Source organism: Rhinatrema bivittatum, chromosome 8 (genome assembly GCF_901001135.1).
Source record: "Rhinatrema bivittatum chromosome 8, aRhiBiv1.1, whole genome shotgun sequence".
Classification (NCBI taxonomy): domain Eukaryota; kingdom Metazoa; phylum Chordata; class Amphibia; order Gymnophiona; family Rhinatrematidae; genus Rhinatrema; species Rhinatrema bivittatum.
In genome coordinates this window covers 83,649,117-83,672,293 of record NC_042622.1, presented here as the reverse complement: position 1 = coordinate 83,672,293, position 23,177 = coordinate 83,649,117, and the positions used below count along the sequence as shown (strand labels likewise).

At 43.0% G+C, this 23,177-nt stretch overlaps 1 protein-coding gene across 2 annotated transcripts in view; it reads right to left on the bottom strand.

The window, feature by feature from the left end:
* GPR107 (G protein-coupled receptor 107) overlaps window positions 1-23,177 on the bottom strand; it is a 271,212-nt gene that overhangs the window by 235,923 nt on the left and 12,112 nt on the right. For both annotated transcript variants that reach the window (XM_029614537.1, XM_029614536.1), the window contains exon 2: window positions 859-960. In XM_029614537.1, coding sequence (XP_029470397.1) covers window positions 859-960 — 102 coding nt within the window. The remainder of the gene's footprint in view (window positions 1-858; window positions 961-23,177) is intronic.

The following is a 23,177-nucleotide window of genomic DNA, read 5'->3' as shown; positions in this document are numbered from 1 at the left end:
AAAAAAATCTAGGCATCATCATTTACTTTGAAATCCTCAGCGCAGTGGTGGATAAAAAAAGCAACCAATGTTAGGAATTATTAGGAAAGAATGAAGAATAAAATGGAGAATGTCATAATACCTCTATCACTCCATAGTGAGACTGCACCTAGAGTACGGTGTGCAATTCTGATCGCCACATCTCTTAAAAGTTATAACTGAACTAGAAAGGTACAGAGAAGGGCAATCAAAATGATAAAAAGGATAGAATGGCTCCCTTATGAGGAAAGCTTATTTTTTTATATATAGACATTCAATCTGCGATATCACATCGGTTTACATTCAGATACAGTAGGTATTTTTCTCTATCTCCAGAGGGCTTACAATCTAAGGTTTGTACCTGAGTTAATGGAGGGTAAAGTGACTTGCCCAAGATCACAAGGAGTGACAGCGGGGACCTGTCACTCCTTGTGACAGCATGGGATCTATCTACTATTTGGGATCCTACTAGCCACCTGGATTGGACGTTGCTGGAAAGAGGATACTGGGCTTGATGGACCTTCTGTCTGATCCAATAAGGCAATGCTTATTATCTTAGCCTATCATAAGGGAGCTGTTCCATCCCCTTTATCATTTTTATTGCCCTTCTCTATATCTTTTCTAATTCTGCTAAATCTTTTCTAAGATGGACAACCAAAAATTCACCTAATACTAAAAGTGTGGTCGCACCACAGATCTGTATATACTTATATTATATGTAATAATTTTGAAAAATGGAAATACTAATAAAAAACAGAATTAGTATTGTATAATGAGAGTCATGGCTGTCCTGCACTAGTATGGACATAGGTTTACAATGAAACAGGTCAGGGAACTCACCTGAAAAGAAGGATCCATGGAAAGACTGCTGACGTTAACCACCATGAAGCCATGCTTGAAGAAGCCAAAAGTGTTGAGGTGAACTTTCTGGCGCACATCATCCTGAAAGAGGAGATATCAATGGCAGAAAAAAAAGTTATCCTATTGAAGGTGCACAGTGTGTTTACTACTTTATAAATTTTCAATAAATGTGATAATCGTTGATAAAAGTTTGCTTTTGCAAATGTTGGCATCATCAAACTAAACATATGAAAAATGATGATTTTGGAAATAACATGTAAAACACCCTTTCAGGCAGCTGCAAATACAGTAAAGACATGGATGCCAAATGGACTCTCCTGATGACTCACTGAGAAGGACCTGGGTCTAATTCCCAGGTCAGATATTTCCTTGCCTGAGCAAGGAACTAAAATAATTGTGCAATGGTGGCACTTAGGGGTGAGAATTAGGGTCCATAGTTGCAGGGTTCAAGACTGAGAAAGTTGTTGCAATGATTCGGTTAAGTAAACTGAAAAGGGCTACAAAATAGAAATTTAAAAAATCCCTGAGTAGTGAGATTATGGGTAACTGTGAGTTAAGGTGGGATAAAAATTAAAACTGTGAAATGTTTGGGCTGTGAAAATTGGACTTCAATAGTGCATATGTTTGCATTATGTTTAATGTTTATGATAGTTGTAATGCAAGTGTTTTTTTCTAACTTTCCGCTTTGTTTTGTTGTTTGTTTTTGTTTAATTACTCAATAAAAAGTTAATTAAGAAACAAAATGCCCAAGTAGATACGATGATGGCTCATGATACCAGAGCCATAAAGGCCAGTTCTTATTGAGCTAAAAGTTGAATGCAGTAGGGGGAAACTATTAGGTCAAAAAAGTAAATTTAATCAGGAAATAAGATTTGAAAGTGACATGCAGGCAGATGTTGATACACAACCTAAAGATTTTTTCCCAGCAATTTTATTCTTTCACTGCTTAACAAAAATGTCAGAAATCACACACACACAAAAAAAAACGAACCCACAGCAAAATCAACAAACCGATACTACAACTGTGAGATACTATTTCTTGTATCTCACTCCCATAGTTAAGCGCAGGCTTTTCTAAGTTTACCTGGATAAAGGAAAATTGGTTACCACCTGCTAATTTTCCTTCCTAGAATACCACAGATCAGTCCAGACAAATGGGCTATGCATCCCTACCAGCAGATGGAAGCAGAAAGCTAAAACCTTTTCAGGAACTACTACTTAACCGAGAGTGCCACTTGCAGTCCTTCAGCTTTGACCTGTACCCAAGCCAAGATAGAGCTCTATTGCAAATTAAATACATTTCCCCTTCTAGGGTGAACATAGGACCCCAGGTTGGAGCCCCCTGAACTGGAGACCGCACATCCAATAGGACACAGAAAAAACAATCACCCTTCTTAGGTCCCCAAAAGTTCCAACTATATACAAATTTAAATGCTGCAGTAAAAAGTAAAAATCTAACCATACAGTCTTTTGAAATCAAGGGGTGGGTCTCTGGACTTATCTATGGGATTCCAGGAACAAAAATTAGCAGGTAAAAACCAAATTTTCCTTTCCTGTTCATAACCCAGACAAGTGGGATATATCCAAGCTCCCCTACACTGGGCGAGAACCTGAAGACCCGCTTGGAGAACACTCACCAAAGCTTACCTCCTCTGGCATCCGCTCATCAAACTGGTAATGCCTGGTCAAAGTGTGAAGAGGAGTCCATTTGGCTGCTCTACAGATCTCCTGTGGCGACACCAACTCTCAGCCCAAGAAGTCATTGCGCTCTAGTCGGATGTACCTGCAATCCCTCCAGGACTGCCCAATCCCCACAGAGGTAGGCCGAAAAAATAGTCTCCTTTAACCAACTAGCAATAGTGGCCTTAGACAGCTTCATTCCTTTCTTTGCAACCCCAAATTAAAAAAAAAAAATCTGATGTTCTGAACGTCGGAAAATGTTGGTAATCTTAAGATAACACAACAGGGTCTGCCGCACATCCAAAAAGGTTAAGCTCCTTCGCATGTTTCTCCTACTCAGAGTAATTTGGAAAGGCCGGAAGCTTCACAGTCTGGTTGAGGTGGAAAGAAGAAACAACCTCTGCCAAAAAACAAGGGTACCGTATTGCAAGGATACTCCATCCTCCAAAATCTACAGGACAAAGCCTGAAGCTCTGAAATCCTTCTGGCCGAACATATTGCCACCAGAAAAAACATTTTCAAAGTGAGATTCAATGACACCCTTCGCAACGGTTCAAACGGCAAACTACAAAGAACTTGCAGCACCAAGTTAAGGTTCCACAAAGGAGATACCTGCCACACCAGGGGTCGCAAGTGCTTGGCTCGCTTAAGAAATGGTATGATATATGGATGAGACATCAACTGCTTACCCTGCAACTTCCCTCGAAGGCATCCTAAAGCCACCACCTGTACTCACTCAAAGTAAATTATAGGCGAGACCCTTAGTCAAGCCCTGCTGAAAAAAAAAAGAGAGCCAAGATGTGTGAGAGATCCATCCGCAACGGATCCAGATCCACAAACACCGTCCATACCCTGGTATAAGCCAGCAAGGTGGATGGTCTCCATGCCTGAAGCAACAAGGCAATATCCGACTGCGAGTACTCTTTCACTCTTAACAGTCTCCTCTCAAAAGCCAAGCCACAAGACAAAAGTGATACACCCAATCTGAGAAGACAGTTCCTTGTCTGAGCAGACCTTGAAGATGAGCCAACCTGACAGGCCCATCCACAGAGAGACGAATCAGATCCGCAAACCATGGAAGCCGTGGCTACTCCGGTGCCACCAAAACCACCCTGCCTGGATGGTGCTCTATGCGTTGCATCATGCAATCTATGAGAGGCCATAGAAGAAACACAACCAGGAGAATTCCCTTTGGGCATGAGAGAACCAGAGCATCGATTCCTTTGGCCCTTTCATCTCTCCTGCGACTGAAGAATTTTGACACCTTGGCGTTGCTGTGCAAAGCCATCAGATACAGTTGGGGATTGCCCCATTTGGCTCGAATGAAGTCCAAGGCCTCTGACAACTCCCATTCTCCTGGATCCAACTGCTGCCTGCTGAGATAATCCGTCTGTATGTTGTCCACTCCTGCCACATCAGATGCCGCAATCCCCCATAGATTCCAAGCTGCACAGAGAAACAATTGTTGGGCTTCTAGGGCCACTCCCTGAGTCTTTGTCCCACCCTGCTGATTGACATACATCACCATAGTCGCACTGTCTGAGAACACTCTCACCATTCATCCCCAAAACAGAGGGAGGAACTCCAACAATGCCCTGCAAACTGCTCTAATTTCCAAACAATTGATAGACCAGGATGGTTCCACTGGTGACCACAGCCCTTGGGCTGCCAGTCTGACAGACCACCCTCCAACCCCTGAGGCTGGCTTCTGGGGTCACACAGTCCAGAACGTCCAGCCATCCCCTTCTCCAAATTGGGACACTACAGCCACCATGAGAGACTGGATCTGGAGGCCCCCTGGATTGGTAATGGCCGATGAAACTCCTCTGAGAATGGATCGCAACAGGACAGAAGGGACCACTGAAGCAGCTGCATTGTAAGCAAAGGCCTTGGTAGATGCCAAAGAACCCAGCACCTGCAGGTAATTCCAGGCCTTGGGTACTGGCATTCACAGAAGACCGAGAACTTGCGACTGCAGCTTCAGAATTCTCTCTGAGGTAAGAAACACTTTGCCCAGCCGGGTATCGAACCTTGGCTCCAAGAAACTCCCAATGACTGTACTGGAGCCAGATGACTCTTTGCCAGATTCACAACCCAACCCAAAGATTGCAACATCTCCAGCACCCTCTAGACTGACCGATGACACTTTTATTCCCACTTTGCGCAGATAAGCCAGTCGTCCAGATAAGGGTGAACCAGAACCCCTTCCTTCGAAGCTGCCATCAGGACCATCACTTTCATGAAAATCCACAGAGCTGTCAACAACCCAAAAGGAAGAGCCCAAAATTGGAAATGCTGCCCCAGCACTATGAAGCGAATAAACATCCGATGCGCTGCATGCATGGGGGATGTGCAGATAGGCCTCCGTTAAATCCAATGAGGCCAGAAACTCCCCTTGCCAAATCACTACCTTCACTGCCCTCAATGTTTCCATATGGAACCTTGGAATTCACAGAGTCACATTGATCTGCTGAAGATCTAAGATGGAGCGAAAGGTACTTTCCTTCTTGGGAACCATGAAATATTTCGAGTACCTCCCTCGACCCCTCTCCTCCAATGGAACCAGACTGATCGCACCTAACCTTTGAAGGCAAAACAATGTATCTTGCACCACCTCTCTTGCCATGAGATGTGCAATGAGACACCATGAAAGCCGCCCTGATGGGACGAGAAAATCCTGAAGCGTAGCCGTCTCTTATCACCTCCAAAACCCACTGGTCCAAGGTGATCCTGGTCTACTCATCATAAAAATGTATCAGGTGTCCCCCAACAGCTTCCACACCATAGTAGACCATACTGGCTTCATTGCAATGATTTTGCATTCCCAGTGCCCTGATCAGAACCATCCCTGTGAAGTCTACGTGAACCCCGAAAGGACTGCTGCAGTCCCAAGTTCTGCTTCTGCAAGGCTGTAGAAGAACTCTTGTTGGGCCGAAATCTTCTCATATCCCGAAAATGGGTGCGAGCTGGGAAAGTCTTCCTCCCGCTCTTCTTACCCTAAGGCAGTTTGTTCCCCACCTCCCCCAAATGCATCATCAACTTTTCCAGGTCTTCTCCAAAGGAAAGATTGCAAGCTGCAATTTTGACCATATATCTACCAATTCCATAACCACAGCAGCCGATGTGCTGACACACTGAGACCATACTTCAGGCTAATACGTGGACCAAATCATACAGAGCGCCCGCCACATACACTACCCCAGCTTCCAGCTGTGCTGCCTGCTTAGAAAAGGCAGCAGTGACCGACCGCCTTCTCCTGAGCTTGGGAATCCAGCACAAACAGGCTCTCTGCATGAGGCTCCTACAGATGGCCGCTCGCAGACTTAAGGCTGAGACCTCAAACAACCTTTTCAACTGGATTTCCAACCTTCGGTCCTGAGCATGCTTAAGCGTAGCCGACCCTTCCATCGGTATGGTCATCTTCTTGGTGACTGCCAAGACAGCAGCACCCACCTTAGGCAACACCAAAAGCTGCAAAGTATCCTCAGACAAAGAATATAAATTTGCCATTGCTGGCCATCTTCAGACCTGCTTCTGGAGCATCCCACTCCCGGTTCACAAGTTTCCTAATCTTTTTAGGCAATGGAAAGGCCTTTGATGGACCTCGAAGACCATCCAGGATCGGGTCCATCCCTTCCTTATGAGACTCCTCCTGGATCAACTTAATACCCAACTCCTTTAGGACTTGGGGAATTAGGGTTCTCAACTTCTCTTTGTGGAACAGCTGTACGACCCATGGGTCATCCCCTCTCTGAAATCGAAAGCTCCTCAGGGTCAGATAAATCCTTGGCTCCGTCATGGTCCATGCTGGTCGCTTCATATGCCAGATCATCCCTAGGGTTATCTGCAAGATCATCCCCTGGGCCACCCTGCCAATCCTCTCCTGGATCGTCCTGCAGATCATCGGAATCCTCTGACCTCTCATCTCCCGCAGGATGGTCAAGACCTAAACAGCAGATAAGGTTACCTGAGCTCCGGACCAAGGACCCCTTAAGACCTTTTGCGATTCTTCTGTGACTTTTGACTGAGGGCCTGTTTACCCCCTGCACCAACGCCCAGAAGTTAGGCCTTGTGCAGCAGTACAACAAAATTTGTGGAAAAATCCCCCACCTCACTGTTCATCACCTCCCCCCCGGTACAGTTAGAGAAAGCGGGGGAGAGTAGTCATTGGGTTCCCAAAGAGCTGCCTGCCTCTTTTCTCATGCAGGCTCTCTGCTAGATGCAGCAAAATCTTCCCCAAAACAGTCCTGATAGACCCGGCAGGGAGATACATTTTGGTTACGGGAGAGTGGTTTGGGACTCCCATCATTATTTGTAATGTATACGTTCCCAATGCATATTCACACATATTCTTTGTACAATTAGTGAATACTATTATTACTAATATGTCTGGGTTCCTGATTATGGCAGGAGATTTCAACTACATTGCTGACCCAATTCTAGACAGATCTCCAGTACCTTCCCAACAATAAAGCACCAGCGGGAAAACACAGGAAAAAGGCATTGCTTTTGTGTCAGCATCTTGATCTCATCGATGTATGGCGTTTATTACACCCTGAAGAAAAAGATTATACTCATATTTCGAAATCCCACCTTTCACTATCCCATATAGACTACATACTGACTGCTAAAAATATTTTCACATATATTCACAAAGCAGACATAGAAACTCTAGCAATTTCTGATCATGCCCCAATTTCTGTCTCACTACGATTACGCCCAGAAGTTAGTTCAGCACCTATGTGGAAATTCCCCTCTTATCTAAAGGATGACCTTAAATTTAAAAAATTCCTCAAAAGATAAGTGGCAAAACTTTCTCACCACTAACCAGCAATATCTCTCAGAACCCACTTTATTTTGGGAGACTGGGAAGCCAGTTTTACAGGGTGAGATCATTGCATACGTATCTTCTTGTATTAAAACCCGAAACAAGGACATTCTCCAATTGGAAACTGACCTGAAACAAGCCAAGGCAGATCTCAGCCAGAACCCCTCTGTACAAAACCAAATAATATTTTATCAAAGGTTGGACAGACTAAATACCTTACTACACTTTTGGGCTCAATATGAGTTAAGACGTGTGGAGACTTTGTTATTTAAATTTGGGGATAAGCCGGGGAAGCTTATGGCGAATCTGGTACATTTGGCACAACAAAAATCTTGCATACTTGAGAAGCCCTCAAGGGGATATAACCACCCAACAAAAAGACATAAGCGAAATATTTAGATGTTTCTATGAAACCCTATATAAGGCAGAGCCTGCTGAGGACAAAACTGAAGAGTCTTTTTTTTTTTTCAGAATCTCTCTCTCCCTACTGTCTCTAGAGCCCAAAATGATTTCCTAAACCAGCCTATTCAAACCATCGCAGTACTTCAGGCGATCATCTCAGTGAAAGCGGGGAAATCTCTAGGCCCTGATGGGTTTTCCTATGATTTCTACAAAGTTTTATGTGCCCATCTTGTAACACCTCCGACTATTTTATTTATTTATTTTATTTAGGGTTTTTATATACCGACATTCTTGATATACATATCAAATCAAGTCGGTTTCCATATAACAAAACTGTCGCCGGTAAGGCGTTACATTAAACAATAGACAAAGTATTGAACAGAGAACGTGCAGCGTAACATTAAACAATCAACAAATTATTGAACAAAAGAACGTAGATCAATAAATATTAAATATTAAACGTAAAAAAGATATATAAAATAAAATAACTATGGGAAGAGCATGAGCTAGAAAGCTGATGCTTCAAGAGATGGTTTTTCATAGCAGGTGGGTGGACTGTCCAGATAAGGTCCTGAAGGTCCTAAGGGTATAAAGTCGGTAGTGGACTTTATATTGTGCTATTTTGCTCTTTGACCTGTGTCGAATTGTTTCTGCGATTCCGAATAGGCTTGTCGGAAGAGCCACGTTTTGAGGTTTTTCTTGAAGGTAAGATGGCAGGTTTCAAGACGAAGATCTGGCGGTAATGAGTTCCATAGGGAGGGCCCAGCAGTGGAGAGTGCTCGTTTTGCTAGCGAAGTTTTAATCGGGGGAGCATATAAAGAACCTTTATAATTATATCTGATAGGTCTTTTTGATGTGTGAAGGCGGAGTTGCGAGGTAAGATTTAGGTGAGCGCTTCCCATAATATCCTTGTGGATCATTGATAATGTCTTGAAGGTGATTCTAGCTTTTATGGGAAGCCAGTGGAGGTAGAGCAGAATTGGAGTGATGTGGGCTCTTTTGTTGGTGTTGGTGAGTAGCCTCGCTGCAGCGTTTTGTACCATCTGTAAGGGTTTTATGGACGAAAACGGAAGACCTAGCAGAAGAGAATTGCAGTAGTCTAACTTGGACAGAATTATGGACTGGACTACTAAGCGGAAGTCGCTGAAGTGAAGGAGTGGTTTCAGATTTTTTAGCACTTGGAGTTTGAAGTAACATTCTTTGGTTGTGTTGTGAATGAAAGATTTAAGGTTGAATTGATCGTCGATGCGCACCCCTAAGCCTCTGACTGAAGGTGAGTGGTTTAAGGGTGGTATTGTGGATTGTGTTGAGCTTTGGATGTTGAAGAGTGTGTGGTTTTCGTCAGGAGAGATGATGAGGATTTCTGTTTTATTTTTGTTGAGTATAAGGTTGAGGCTGGATAGCAGGGAATTGATGGATTGTAAGCAGTTGTTCCAATGAGCCCAGGTTTTTTGGAGTGATTCTGTGATGGGAAGAATTATCTGAATGTCATCAGCGAAAATATAGTGCTTTAGCTTGAGACTGGAGAGTAGGTGGCAGAGTGGAAGCAGGTAAATGTTAAAAAGGGTAGGGGAGAGCGATGAACCTTGAGGTACTCCTCTGCTTGATTTGATAGGAGGTGATTCTAAGTTATTTATCTTGACTTTGTAGGATCTATTTTCTAGGAATGATTGAAACCAACTATGAGCTTCTCCTTGGATTCCTATATCTGATAGCCGCTCGAGGAGGATGTCATGATTTACCGTGTCGAATGCGGCGGATAAGTCGAGAAGAGCGAGGAGGTACGATTGTTTTTTTTCTAGGTTCAGGAGGATGGTGTCAGATAGTGATGTTAGTAGAGCTTCTGTGTTTTGTGATTTCCTGAATCCAAACTGAAAGGGGGAGAGTATATTGTTCTCCTCCAGGTAATCGGCCAGTTGCTTATTGACGAATCTCTCCATTACTCTTGAGATTAGGGGTAGGTTGGCTATTGGGCGGAAGTTGGCAGGGTCTGTTGTAGGCAAGTTGGGTTTTTTTAGTAATGGTTTCAGAATGGCTATTTTCAGTTGTTCTGGGACCTTTCCTTGAGTTAAAGAGCAATTTATGATGTTTGCTAATGCTTTGGAGATGGTGTTGGGAATAGATAGTAAGAGCTTGGAGGGAATGGTGTCTAGTGGGTGAGAGGATGGTTTAAGTTTATTGAGGATGATTTCAATTTCCAGGGATGATGGGGTCTCGAATGATGATAAGCTGCATTTTTTGATGTGTGTCGGAGTGCTGGGAGGTGTTACTGTCAGAAGTTGAGTGGAGATTGAGATAGAGGTGCTCTGGGGTGTAGTTGCTGTCGGCTGTTGGGGTGTTGTTGCTGTCAGCTGTTGGGTGGAGATTGGCTTGAGGAGGTTGGTGATCTTGTTGTCGAAGTAAATTGCTAGTTCCAATGCTTTGTCGGCTGCTTGTTCGTCTGGGATGATAGGTGGAGAGGGTTTTGTAAGGGATGATACAAATGAGAATAAGGCTTTGGCGTTGAATGCGAAGTTATGGATTTTTTTTGCATAAAAGTCTTTTTTAGCCTTGAGGATAGCTAATCTGTATGTGTTGAGGTGGGATTTATAGTTTAGCATCGTGGTTGTGGATGGAGATTTGCGCCAGTTGTTTTCCTTTTTCCTAAGTTCTTGTTTCAGAGTTTTTAGAGTCGGAGTGTACCAAGGGTGTCTATTGGCTTGCGGTGGTTTCAGAGATTTGGTGATGGATGGGCAGGATAGATCTGCGACCTCGTTTGTAATCGTAATCCAGGAGTTGATCGCTGATGCTGTGTCTGTGAGGTCCAGTCGGTCGAGTTCTTTGGTGAGCACTTTATTAAGATTGTCAATGGAGCAAGGTTTCCTGTATTGAATGGTGGTTGCTGGGTGGCTAAGACGAGGTTGGTCTTTGATTTGAAGTTCGGCTGAGATGAAGTAATGGTCTGACCATGGGACCGGGACACAAGTAGGGTTGGTGGTCGAAGTTATGCCATTGTTGAGAAAGATCAGGTCTAGCGTGTGACCCGCTTTGTGTGTGGGATCTTTGATAATCTGGGTGAAGCCAAGGTGATTTAGTGCTGTGAGAAGGATGTCACATCTTGTAACAAGATGTCTTGTTACAAGATGTCTTGTTACAAGATGTGACATCTTGTTACAAGATGTCACATCTTGTAACACCTCCGACTAATTTCTATATTGATGGTTTAAAACAACAATTATTCCCTCCTAACTTCAATTCAACCCATATCACAGGGTTGCCCAAACCGGGCAAGGACCCATTAATGCCTGCATCATATAGACCCATTTCATTACTAAATTGTGATCTAAAAATTTTGGCCAAAGTATTAGCTGAATGATTAAACATAGTACTCCCTTCACTCATTTCATCTAGCCAGGTCGGTTTGTAAAAGGCCGAAAGGCTAATGCTAACAATCAAACTTATAACAGCTTACACAATCTGTCAATCTCAAAATATACCAGCATTAGCAATTGGATTTGATTCAGAAAAAGTGTTTGATCGTGTACTTATTCTCTGTTCTAGGTCGTTTTGGCTTTCAAGATTAATTTTTGCAGTATATCAATCTCTTATATAATAACCCAGTATCCCGCATAATTACTAATGGAGCTTTATCCGGGGTCGTTGCTATACAGAGAGGAGTTAGGCAAAGCTGCCCACTATCACCCCTACTATACATACTTTCAATTGATCCATTGCTTCGCCGCTTAGAGGCTTCTCCAGATGTGAGAGGCTTTGGCACTTCATTCAATATGTTTACTGAGGCAGCCTTTGCAGATGATGTGATGGTTTTTATAACAGACCCCCTCAAATCCTTACCAGCAGTATTCCTACCTCAGGATCATTTCAGACAGTTTGCGGGTTTAAAGATTAATAAAGACAAATCAGAGGTTATGGATATAAAGGACGCAATTCAGAAGCTGTGGGAGGGACTATTCCCCTTGAAGTGGGTGACCAAAGAACCTAAATATCTAGGAAACAAAATACCATTAAACATACACGATATTTATAAAGCCAACATTCGACCGTTGCTAGACCACTCCATTACAACTTTAACCTGTTGGAGCTCTTTATCTCTATCCTTAATAGGCAGGATACAACTTTTTTTTCTTTTTTTAATTTCTTATTTTCAAGATTTCACATATTTTATATGAATTGCTTCCAATACAATTCGATACAAAATCTGAAATACATATTTTGTATAATATCTGAAAGAAAAATAGGAAAATATTCACCAGATTATACACCTAAATAAAGGAATTTCGGAGGCAGAAGAAATATTAGAACGAATATCGAAACTTACATTTTCATATATACTACATAAAGATAGGTGAGCAACCCTTTACTGCTAAGTCGATCTCGCTTTAGGAACTTCTTGGGGATGGCCTAACAAAAAATCTTTCAATTGCTTAGGATCGAAAAAGACAATTATTTCCTTGATGTCTAACGCAGCATTTGCAGGGAAATTTTAAGACTATCGGGCCCCTATATTGATTACCCTTTGTTTCATTGCAAGAAACTACTTCCTGTGTTGCTTTAATTACGTCTGGGTATATCCACAATTTTACTCCATGAAATTAAGCTGATCTATTTCTCAAAAACATTTTCAAGACGTAATTTTGATCTGAAATAAACGCAAAGGTTATTAACATGGCTTTTCTTTCCTTTACTTCTGAGTCTAATAACAATTCTAGTATTTCAGAAATTTCCATAGTAGGTATATTTTCTCCTAGTCTTGGGGGCAAACAGGTAATGCTGATTCTGGTATTTTTAATACTTCCTTCATGTATGTTTTAAATAATTCTGCTGGCGAAATCAGTCTGAGCACGGGAAAGTTTATCACACGCAAATTCATCATCCTTAAGTTATTTTCCACTCTCAATTCTTTTTTCTGTTGCCAATTCTGACTTCACAAAGTTTTGTTGTAGACACTCCATTTTTTGCAGCCTTTCCTCGTGTTCTTGTATTTTCAAATTAAATGCCCCAATCATTGTACTATTCTCCTTGGTTTGCTTTTTAACCTCAGTTAATGACTGTGCAATCGATTTTAAAGCAGTATCAATAGCTTTCAGTGCATACCAGACTTTCCCCAATGCGTCTCTTCCTCCCCTGCAATAAACTGAACTCTCCCCTGGATGTAATTTTATATTAGCATGCTATCAAAAAAGAATGTTGTTATATCCTATATCCTGCTGTAAATAAGTTAATCTCTGCAGCTGTATCTTATAATCTGCTGTAAATAAGTTCTTCTACTCAGTTTTAGTTACTCCTATTTGACCTTCTTTGCTGCTCTCTCCTCTTCTTCTCTGTCTATCCCACCCTCCCCTGCTCCCTCCCCTGCTCTTTGTAATTTCCTCCTTTCGCAAGTTTATTGTGAACCGGCGTGATGTGCCCCACGTATATTAAACGCTGTTAAATAAATAATGTCATTGGGCTATCCAAGATTAACTTTAACTCCATAGGCTCCAGTTGGGCCTCACCCAATTCCCGTTGTGTTGCCGAGCGCTGCATGTTGCCTGCGATGAAATCAGCAGTATGGGTCCATTCTTCTCCACCAGGGCCCATCTCCAGCGATCCACAGTTCTCTTCTCCTCGCGGGACGTCCGTCCCATTCCCGTACATCCCGGGGCTCACCCGCTCAGGCTCCAGAAACTCCTGTTCTAAACTGCCTCGGACCAATTCAAGCGGTGACTCCTCGATCTGCGCTGTGTACGCCGGCTTCGTCGGCTCGCCTGGGCTCAAGGGGGAATGGTCATTCTGCTAACATCCCTCCAGTGACCTGCCCGACTGGCATACCAATTGCTCCCGTGAGGAAGCCCTCAATGTGCGGCTGGAGAGGGTCAACAACCGGAGAGCTAGTCGACGCTCCCCGGATTTTCCCCTCTCTTTTAGTGTGGGGCATTTTCTATAAACAGATAGAACAGGAAAAATGCTAAAGCAGGAGCTCGCTTCCCGTGCGTCTTATCTGGCGGCCATCTTGCCTCAGGATACAACTTTTTAAAATGATACTTCTACCTAAATGGTTATACATTTTATAAATGATACCACTCTGGATGACACAAAGATCATAAACTTCTCTCAGGCATTAAAGGCGCTATCTGTGGCAGGGCAAACGGACTAGAATCCCTCATACCACTTTGACAATTGGAAACTGGCTTACCCAGTTTGCAATATTACAACTTAGCATGTTGCCTACGCTACATGCGGGATTGGCTATTCTCCCAAACGCACGTCACCCCATATCGATTCCTTCTAGAGTGGTACGGAGTCTCTTCACTCAACTACCTTCTTCAAATTGACATTCAGCTTATACCCCCACATCTCAGACCTCAACTATTACTTCACTCGTGTAGAAGGGCTTGGTGGCAGTTGTGCTCCTATTGCCAATTTCCAACTCGATTGTCCCCTCTGATAACTCTGGCGCAAAACCCACTGTTTCCTCCAGGCTTAGAGGCCAGTCTTTTCAGAAGGGAGGCCTTACATATGTATACCAACTATTTGATATATCCTCTGGAGACATGCTAACATTCCTTATTTTACAACAAAGATATAAAATTGCTAGCTCGGATGCCTATGCGTGGATACTAACACAACATTTTCTTCGCAACAAAACCCATCGGTTTAAAAATTCTCCCACGTTTAGCCTGATCCGAGAAGTCCTGCAAGAAGGAACTGCTCAATGCCCTTCTATCTCTGCATTCAGCAAAATGATTATCAAAGTCTCGGAAACACAATGCCTCAGGGATATATACAAAGTCGACCACCTGGCCACTATTTAATCTTTCTTTCCTAGATTTTAAAAAGCTATTTATTAACCTTTCAGCCATCTCAGATAATATTATGTTAAAAGAATCTTACTATAAATTTTTATGGCAAGCATACATCCCCCCAACCTGAGCCCATCAGTTGAAGATTTTTGACTCCAATTTACGTCCCAAATATAAATTACTGGAGGGTACCTTCTTTCATTGTTTTTGGGAGTGTAACATAATACTTTCCTTTTGGGAATCCGTTAAACAGAAATGTGAAGAGCTATTGCACACTACTTGACCTATGTCCCCTAGTTTATAGAAACATAGAAACATAGAAATGACGGCAGAAGAAGACAAAACGGCCCATCCAGTCTGCCCAGCAAGCTTCACATTTTTTTCTCATACTTATCTGTTTCTCTTAGCTCTTTGGTTCTATTTCTCTTCCACCCCCACCATGAATGTAGAGAGCAGTGATGGAGCTGCAACCAAGTGAATTATCAAGCTTGATTAGTTAGGGGTAGTAGGGGTAGTAACCGCCGCAATAAGAAAGCTACACCCATGTTTATTTGTTTTACCCAGACTGTGTTATTCAGCCCTTATTGGTTGTTTTTCTTCTCCCCTGCCGTTGAAGCAGGGAGCTATGCTGGATATGCGTGTAGTATCAGTTTTTCTTCTCCCCTGCCGTTGAAGCAGAGAGCTATGCTGGATATGCGTGAAGTATCAGTTTTTCTTCTCCCCTGCGGTTGAAGCAGGATATGCATTGAAAGTGAAGTATCAGGCTTATTTGGTTTGGGGTAGTAACCGCCGTAACAAGCCAGCTACTCCCCGCTTTGTGAGTGCGAATCCTTTTTTCTTCTCCCCTGCCGTTGAAGCAGAGAGCTATGCTGGATATGCGTGAAGTATCAGTTTTTCTTCTCCCCTGCCGTTGAAGCAGAGAGCTATGCTGGATATGCGTGAAGTATCAGTTTTTCTTCTCCCCTGCGGTTGAAGCAGGATATGCATTGAAAGTGAAGTATCAGGCTTATTTGGTTTGGGGTAGTAACCGCCGTAACAAGCCAGCTACTCCCCGCTTTGTGAGTGCGAATCCTTTTTTCTTCTCCCCTGCCGTTGAAGCAGAGAGCTATGCTGGATATGCGTGAAGTATCAGTTTTTCTTCTCCCCTGCCGTTGAAGCAGAGAGCTATGCTGGATATGCGTGAAGTATCAGTTTTTCTTCTCCCCTGCCGTTGAAGCAGAGAGCTATGCGTGAAGTATCAGTTTTTCTTCTCCCCTACCGTTGAAGCAGAGAGCTATGCTGGATATGCATTGAAAGTGAAGTATCAGGCTTATTTGGTTTGGGGTAGTAACCGCCGTAACAAGCCAGCTACTCCCCACTTTGTGAGTGCGAATCCTTTTTTCCACATTTCCTCTTGCTGTTGTAGCTTAGAGTGATGTTGGAGTCACAGTAACCATGTGTATGTTTATTGAATAAGGGTATTATCTCCAGGCAGTAGCCGTCATTCTGGCGAGCCACCCACTCTTTATTGACGGCCTCTTGATTTTATGGATCCACAGTGTTTATCCCACGCCCCTTTGAAGTCCTTCACAGTTCTGGTCTTCACCACTTCCTTCGGAAGGGCATTCCAGGCATCCACCACCCTCTCCGTGAAGAAATACTTCCTGACATTGGTTCTGAATCTTCCTCCCTGGAGCTTCAAATCGTGACCCCTGGTTCTGCTGATTTTTTTCCTATGGAAAAGGTTTGTCGTTGTCATTGGATCATTAAAACCTTTCAAGTATCTGAAAGTCTGTATCATATCACCTCTGCTCCTCCTTTCCTCCAGGGTGTACATACTTAGATTCTTCAATCTCTCCTCATAAGTCATTTGATGAAGACCTTCCACCTTTTTGGTCACCCTTCTCTGGACCGCCTCCATCTTGTCTCTGTCTCTTCGGAGATACGGTCTCCAGAACTGAACACAATACTCCAGGTGAGGTCTCACCAAGGACCTGTACAAGGGGATAATCACTTCCCTTTTCTTACTCGATATTCCTCTCTCTATGCAGCCCAGCATTCTTCTGGCTTTAGCTATCGCCTTGTCACATTGTTTCGCCGACTTCAGATCATTAGACACCATCACCCCAAGGTCTCTCTCCTGCTCCGTGCACATCAGCCTTTCTCCCCCCATCGAATACAGTTCATTCGGATTTCCACTCCCCATATGCATGACTTTGCACTTCTTGGCATTGGCTCTTTGGAACCAATGCCAAATCTATGGCTCTTTGGAACTCCGGACAGACTCTGATACAAGCTCACTACAGCAGATACATTATTCCTTAATAAAGTGGGGTTGGAGGGTCGACGAGTCATTCTCTCAAAGTGGTTAACTGATCAAAAACCAGATGGGGAGCACTGGTTCCAAAGGATGCTCAACTTGTTGACAATGGAATACGTGGTGGCGCAGAGCACATCCCATAAAAAACACGAGCTCCACCAGAAGGTGTGGAAGGGCTTCTCCAGTTATGTGTCACCAGAGAAAATTCCTGGACATTTTTGGGTTCCAATGAGTCCTCTAGGGACTCGTACAATCTCAAACCACCCATGCCAACTTGCATCCAAGTCTTTCCGGGGTCTTTGACAATTTGCGCTATCACATGTGACTATATTAAGGAAGCCTGGTTTACAATACACAACTGCTAAAATACACAAGGCATACTAGAGATCACTACTAGTGAACATAGCCCTATGGCATAAGCATCAGACAAGAGATATTGGCCAAGAGATCATAGACATTGGGTAATAGCAGATAACAGCTATTGGGTACTAAAATCCAACTCAGATCAGGCGGATAGTATGTGCTGCAAAGTCAGGAAACAAGGGAAGACAAAGAGAGGGTACGGATTATGGGTTAAACATTATGGATGTATAGCTTATAGATGCAAGAGTTTGGATGCTGTACTCAAATGTTAATGTATTTCGCATCTCCTATTATAGAAAGTCGAATACTTACCTTTATGGACATTGTTACCCGCTTGATATTATGGCCTTCTACTAAGTTGTTGAATTCTCTCTTTCTTATGGGGGTGTTATGTACCTGTATCCAGGGCTATATATGCTCGTACCATGCTTTTTGACATAAAGAGTACAACTTTAAAAAACCAATAAAAATATTATCCAAAAAAATAAAATAAAATTTTATATATATTATATATATATATATATATATATATATATATAATACATATAATACATATATATCCCTGTCGATGAGTAGGACTATAGAAACATAGAAGTGACGGCAGAAGACGACCTAATGGCCCATCCAGTCTGCCCAGCAAGTTTCGCACTTTTTTTTTTTTCCTCATACTTATCTGTTACTCTTGGCTCTTAATAATCTTTTGGTTCTATTTCCCTTCCACCCCCACCATTAATGTAGAGAGCAGTGATGGAGCTGCATCTAAGTGAAATATGTAGCTTAATTAGTTAGGGGTAGTAACCGCCACAATAAGCAAGCTACACCCATGCTTATTTGTTTACCCAGACTATGTAATTCAGTCCTTGTTGGTTGTTCTTCATTCCCCCTTCCGTTGAAGCAGAGACTAGCTGGATCAAGCCTAGAGAAGAAAGGATGTCGAGAAACAATGTGCAATACCCTGGCTGAGAAGCAGAATTAAAAGGCAAGTTTAAAATCACCCAATATAATCATTGGGCCGAATTTTAAAGTCCCGGCAACGCACATAAAGCCCTGGGACTTTACAAAAGGGGTGGTCTCCGGGCTGTGCCGATGAATCATGGGCAGGCAGGTTGCCGGTGCAGAAGGTAAATTAAAAAAAAATTTGGGGGGGGGGGAATTCGGGGAAGGCCGTGGGCGTCGGCGCACACAAGATGCACTAGTGTGCACCCCCTTGCACGCGCTGACCAATTTTATAACATGCACATTATAAAAATCGTGCGTACGTTTTGAAGATCTACCCCATAGTGTTTAAATTTCTTTTGGCTAAAAGAAGCTATTCAAAAAAGGTGAGATTGGCTTGTAAGAATTTCGAAGAACAATAAGTGAGGCAAATGGAAAAACCAACAGTGTAGAGTCAAGGATTCATATGGTGAATTGCAACTGATATTCTCGAATTTAGAATTCTTATTCTTTATTAAATTACCAATAACCTCCCCCTCTACCCTTTGTTCTTGGTTGGGAATAATAAAGATAATTGGGAAGATATATTTGATTAAGAGTAATATAGTGTCTGAGGTGAGGAGCCAGTTCTCAGTTACACATGTGTAACTGTACAGTTTTTCCATTTGAATTAAATCATAAACTAACTGGAATTTTCTTAACCGCCTGAATACTGATCAGCATGACTTTAGCATCAGCAACAAGAACTATAGAGCTAACAGAAGGTAAGATATTAAACAAGATGGCCAACGTAACATGCACAACTGTTTAATGGTAGAAAGATCACCATATCTACCCCAACCTTAGATAATCGGGATAGAGAGATTCATGGAATGATGGATGTCCATAAATAATTCAGAATCCAGGGCCTTGTTTGCACTCGTCGCGCACGACAGAGCACAACAAAGGAGCTTAAGGGCTCTTCACACCCACTCCCTCGCATAGCTGATGTCATCAGAGGGTGTGGCTTGAAGTTCAAGCTATCACTTGGGCCGGTGTGAGCAGGAACAACCAGGTGCCAACTTCTGCTCTTCTCTCAATGGGACTCAAAGCTGGTGTAAACAGATGGACTCAGGATCAGTGGGTTATGCTCCCCTGCCATTCATTTTTCTGTTGTCTCCTTCTGCTTTTTTCACTGGTAGATATTACTTTTATATAGATTACTTTCCAACATCTATGCATAAGTACCATCGGTTAGTTTAACAAAGCACAATATAGTGTAACCTAATAAAGCTTTTGACATGGCCCGGATGTACAGCGGTAATTAGTTCATATCCCCTTTAAATTGATTGAAGTGGGAGGAGGAAGGGAGAGGGAGGAGTGAGAGCTTTCCCCTACCCGTGTGGAAGTCGGAGGCTAAGGAACAACTGAGACCCGAAGGACAGATCTGTGCTGGCCTGAAAGCTGACAGCCGGAGGCCTAGGAACAGCTAAGCCCCGAAAGATTACCACCTGCCGGCCCGGAAGCTGACGTCACTTAGGAGGGACGGTAGTTGTTAAAACCGCCCCTCCTGCGGTGCGCAGCCGACGCGCTGCCTAAGCCGGGCGCACGCGGTTTGGAGGAGTTTTGGGCATTTTCTTCGACAACAACTAGAATTTCTCTCTTTCTGGGACGACTCCACATTAATTGGAACTGGTATGTCTTAACGTTTTTGGATTTCCTCTTCTTCTCTCCCTTAAGCCCTCCCTATAAGGAGATGTAAAAGTGACTACCTGAGCAAAACTGTTTTGAAACCCAGTGATAAGATCTTCTGTATTGGAATATTTGTACTATATCTATATGCCTCACATAAAAAGAAAGGGGAGATTGAGGGGTGAGATAGCAAACTCACCAGCAATAGACCCGAGACAATTACAGATACCTGGGTTCTTCACAGTACCTGAGCCCTTTATACCGGAGAGCTTAGTCGCTGGGGGGTTGGTAGAGGAGCATATACCACCCCCCTTGACTCTAGATGTAACCTTAAGCCCCGGATCTCCAAGGAAACCTTGTCCTGGAGATATCAATACTTTGTCACCAGTAATGACAACAGCAGCAGAGATACCTGATAAATTGGATTCAGTCTTGACCTCTACACCAGAGACTCATGTAGCTGTTAGCTATATATCATCAAGTAGAGAAAAGGAAGAAGGAACTGTTGTTGATGGGAAAGATGAGCAGCTTAGAGCTCTAACTGTTGGTTCTATGATAAAGAAATCTGATTCTATTAGTTTGGAAGGTATATGGTGTATTTTGAAATCAATTGAAAGCTCAATTAAAGTTCTTTCACAGGTTACATTAGAAACTAAACAGCAGACATTGATTAATAATGAGATAATAACACGTTTTAATGTTAAGTCGGAGTCACTTGAAAGTAAGATTACCTTGGTAGAGAAAAATCAGGTGAAATTGATTGAGGCAGAAATTAGTACATCCAAAAGATTAGAGGCAGTAGAAAATTCATTAAGGGCTCATAATTTGAGAATAATAAATTTTCCGGTTATTAAAGATATTACACCTCTAAATCTTTTTAGAACTTACATGCAGCAAATATTAAAGATCCCCGAAGCTGCATTACCTGTGGTTGTGAAGGCATATTACCTACATCAGGTAACCCAGATGGAAGAGCCAAATTTAGCCTTAAATTTAACAGATATATTAGAGCAATCATTGGAGCTAGAGATATCCCAAAGGATACCTTTACTTATCACATTTGCATTTCTCTCAGAGAGAAATAATATACTTAGGATGCTCTTTAGAAATAGGCAAGCTAGGTTTTATGGTTTTCCCATCTGGGTCTATCCTGACGTGGTAAAGCCGACACAACAACGTCGTAAGGAATTCCTTGCAATGAGGGGAGATTTAATTAAGATTGGGGCCCGATTTACGTTAAAATACCCTTGTAGGGCTTGTATACTTTACAAAAGTAATAATTATTAGAGATGTGAATCGTGTCCTCGATCGTCTTAACGATCGATTTCGGCTGGGAGGGGGAGGGAATCGTATTGTTGCCGTTTGGGTGTGTAAACTATCGTGAAAAATCGTTAAAATCGTGAGCCGGCACACTAAACCCCCCTAAAACCCACCCCGACCCTTTAAATTAAATCCCCCACCCTCCCGAACCCCCCCCCAAATGCTTTAAATTACCTGGGGATCCGGCGGTGGTCCAGAACGGCGGCGGTCCGGAACGGCCCCCTCAATAGAATCGTGTTGTCTTCAGCCGGCGCCATTTTTCAAAATGGCCGCCGCAAAATGGCGGCGGCCATAGACAAAAACGATTCGACGGAGGAGGTCGTTCCGGACCCCCGCTGGACTTTTGGCAAGTCTTGTGGGGGTCAGGAGGCCCCCCCAAGCTGGCCAAAAGTTTCCTGGGAGTCCAGCGGGGTTCCGGGAGCGATTTCTCGCCGCGAATCGTTTTCGTACGGAAAATGGCGCCGGCAGGAGATCGACTGCAGGAGGTCGTTCAGCGGGGGTTCCGGACCGCCGCTGAACGACCTCCTGCAGTCGATCTCCTGCCGGCGCCATTTTCCGTACGAAAACGATTCGCGGCGAGAAATCGCTCCCGGAACCCCGCTGGACTCCCAGGAAACTTTTGGCCAGCTTGGGGGGGCCTCCTGACCCCCACAAGACTTGCCAAAAGTCCAGCGGGGGTCCGGAACGACCTCCTCCGTCGAATCGTTTTTGTCTATGGCCGCCGCCATTTTGCGGCGGCCATTTTGAAAAATGGCGCCGGCTGAAGACAACACGATTCTATTGAGGGGGCCGTTCCGGACCGCCGCCGTTCTGGACCACCGCCGGATCCCCAGGTAATTTAAAGCATTGGGGGGGGGGTTCGGGAGGGTGGGGGATTTAATTTAAAGGGTCGGGGGTGGGTTTTAGGGGGTTTTAGTGTGCCGGTTTTCCTGCCCTCCCCCTTCCCCCGATTTACGATTTTTTAACGATAAATCGGGGGAATTGGTATTGTATCGTGGCCCTAACGATTTTTTGACGATTTAAAATATATCGGACGATATTTTAAATCGTCAAAAAACGATTCACATCCCTAATAATTATATATTCTCAGAGCCTAAACAGTTGAAAGAGTTTTTGGCTGCTCATTCACCACAAGCATCCACTGCAGCTTTGGAGTAGAATGAGAATGGGCTCTATGGAATGCTCAGTTAGCAAGTCATAATTAAGAAAAATTGTATTAATTTCTTGTGAAAATGCTTCTGTTGTCATCTCCTTATTATCCTATAATTATGATGTCCAAATGCAATAAGATGAAATTCTAAATTTTTGTTCTTTTTCTTCATTGTATTTGATTTCTTTGTATTAGACATCAGCTTTTCTGTAAAGAGTTTATATCTTGGAAAAAAATTTTCAAAATTGAAAATAAAGAATTAAAAAAAAAATTTGATTGAAGTGTAGAGACGCTATCAGATGCTGGTAGAATGGCGATCGTTTGAAAGAAGCAAGTCTCCTATCAGAACAGTAAGTTTTTAACAATTATTTTGCTATATTGCTTATCGGATAATAAGCGATACTGAATTTATTTATACCTTTTAAGCTCTCTCTAGCTCCCAGAGCAGACATTCTTGTTGAAACACTGTCAACGTTGAGCGAAGGAAGCAGAAATCGGCAGGGAACAATGGCGTTCCTCAAAGATTTTAAACCTAAGATAAGTGCTCTCCAGCCGTTTGCAATCTAAACTTTGGAGAGGGTAGTTCAATACAGAAGTCCTTTGCACTATCAGCAAGATTGATATTTTATTTGCAAATTAAAAAAACTAAATAAAAACTAAAACACTGTTAAGCGCCATGCCATTTTTTATGATGCTTATTGCCAGAGAGACAAGAACACTTCAATTTTCAGTATAAAACAATCTTTTATTGAACAATATAAGTATTCTCGGGAGATGCTGATGCCATGCCTCTAACAACCTGTCCACCAGCATCTCATCGTATACAGGAAGTGATCCTTCTTTTATAGATAACATACAATATTGTGG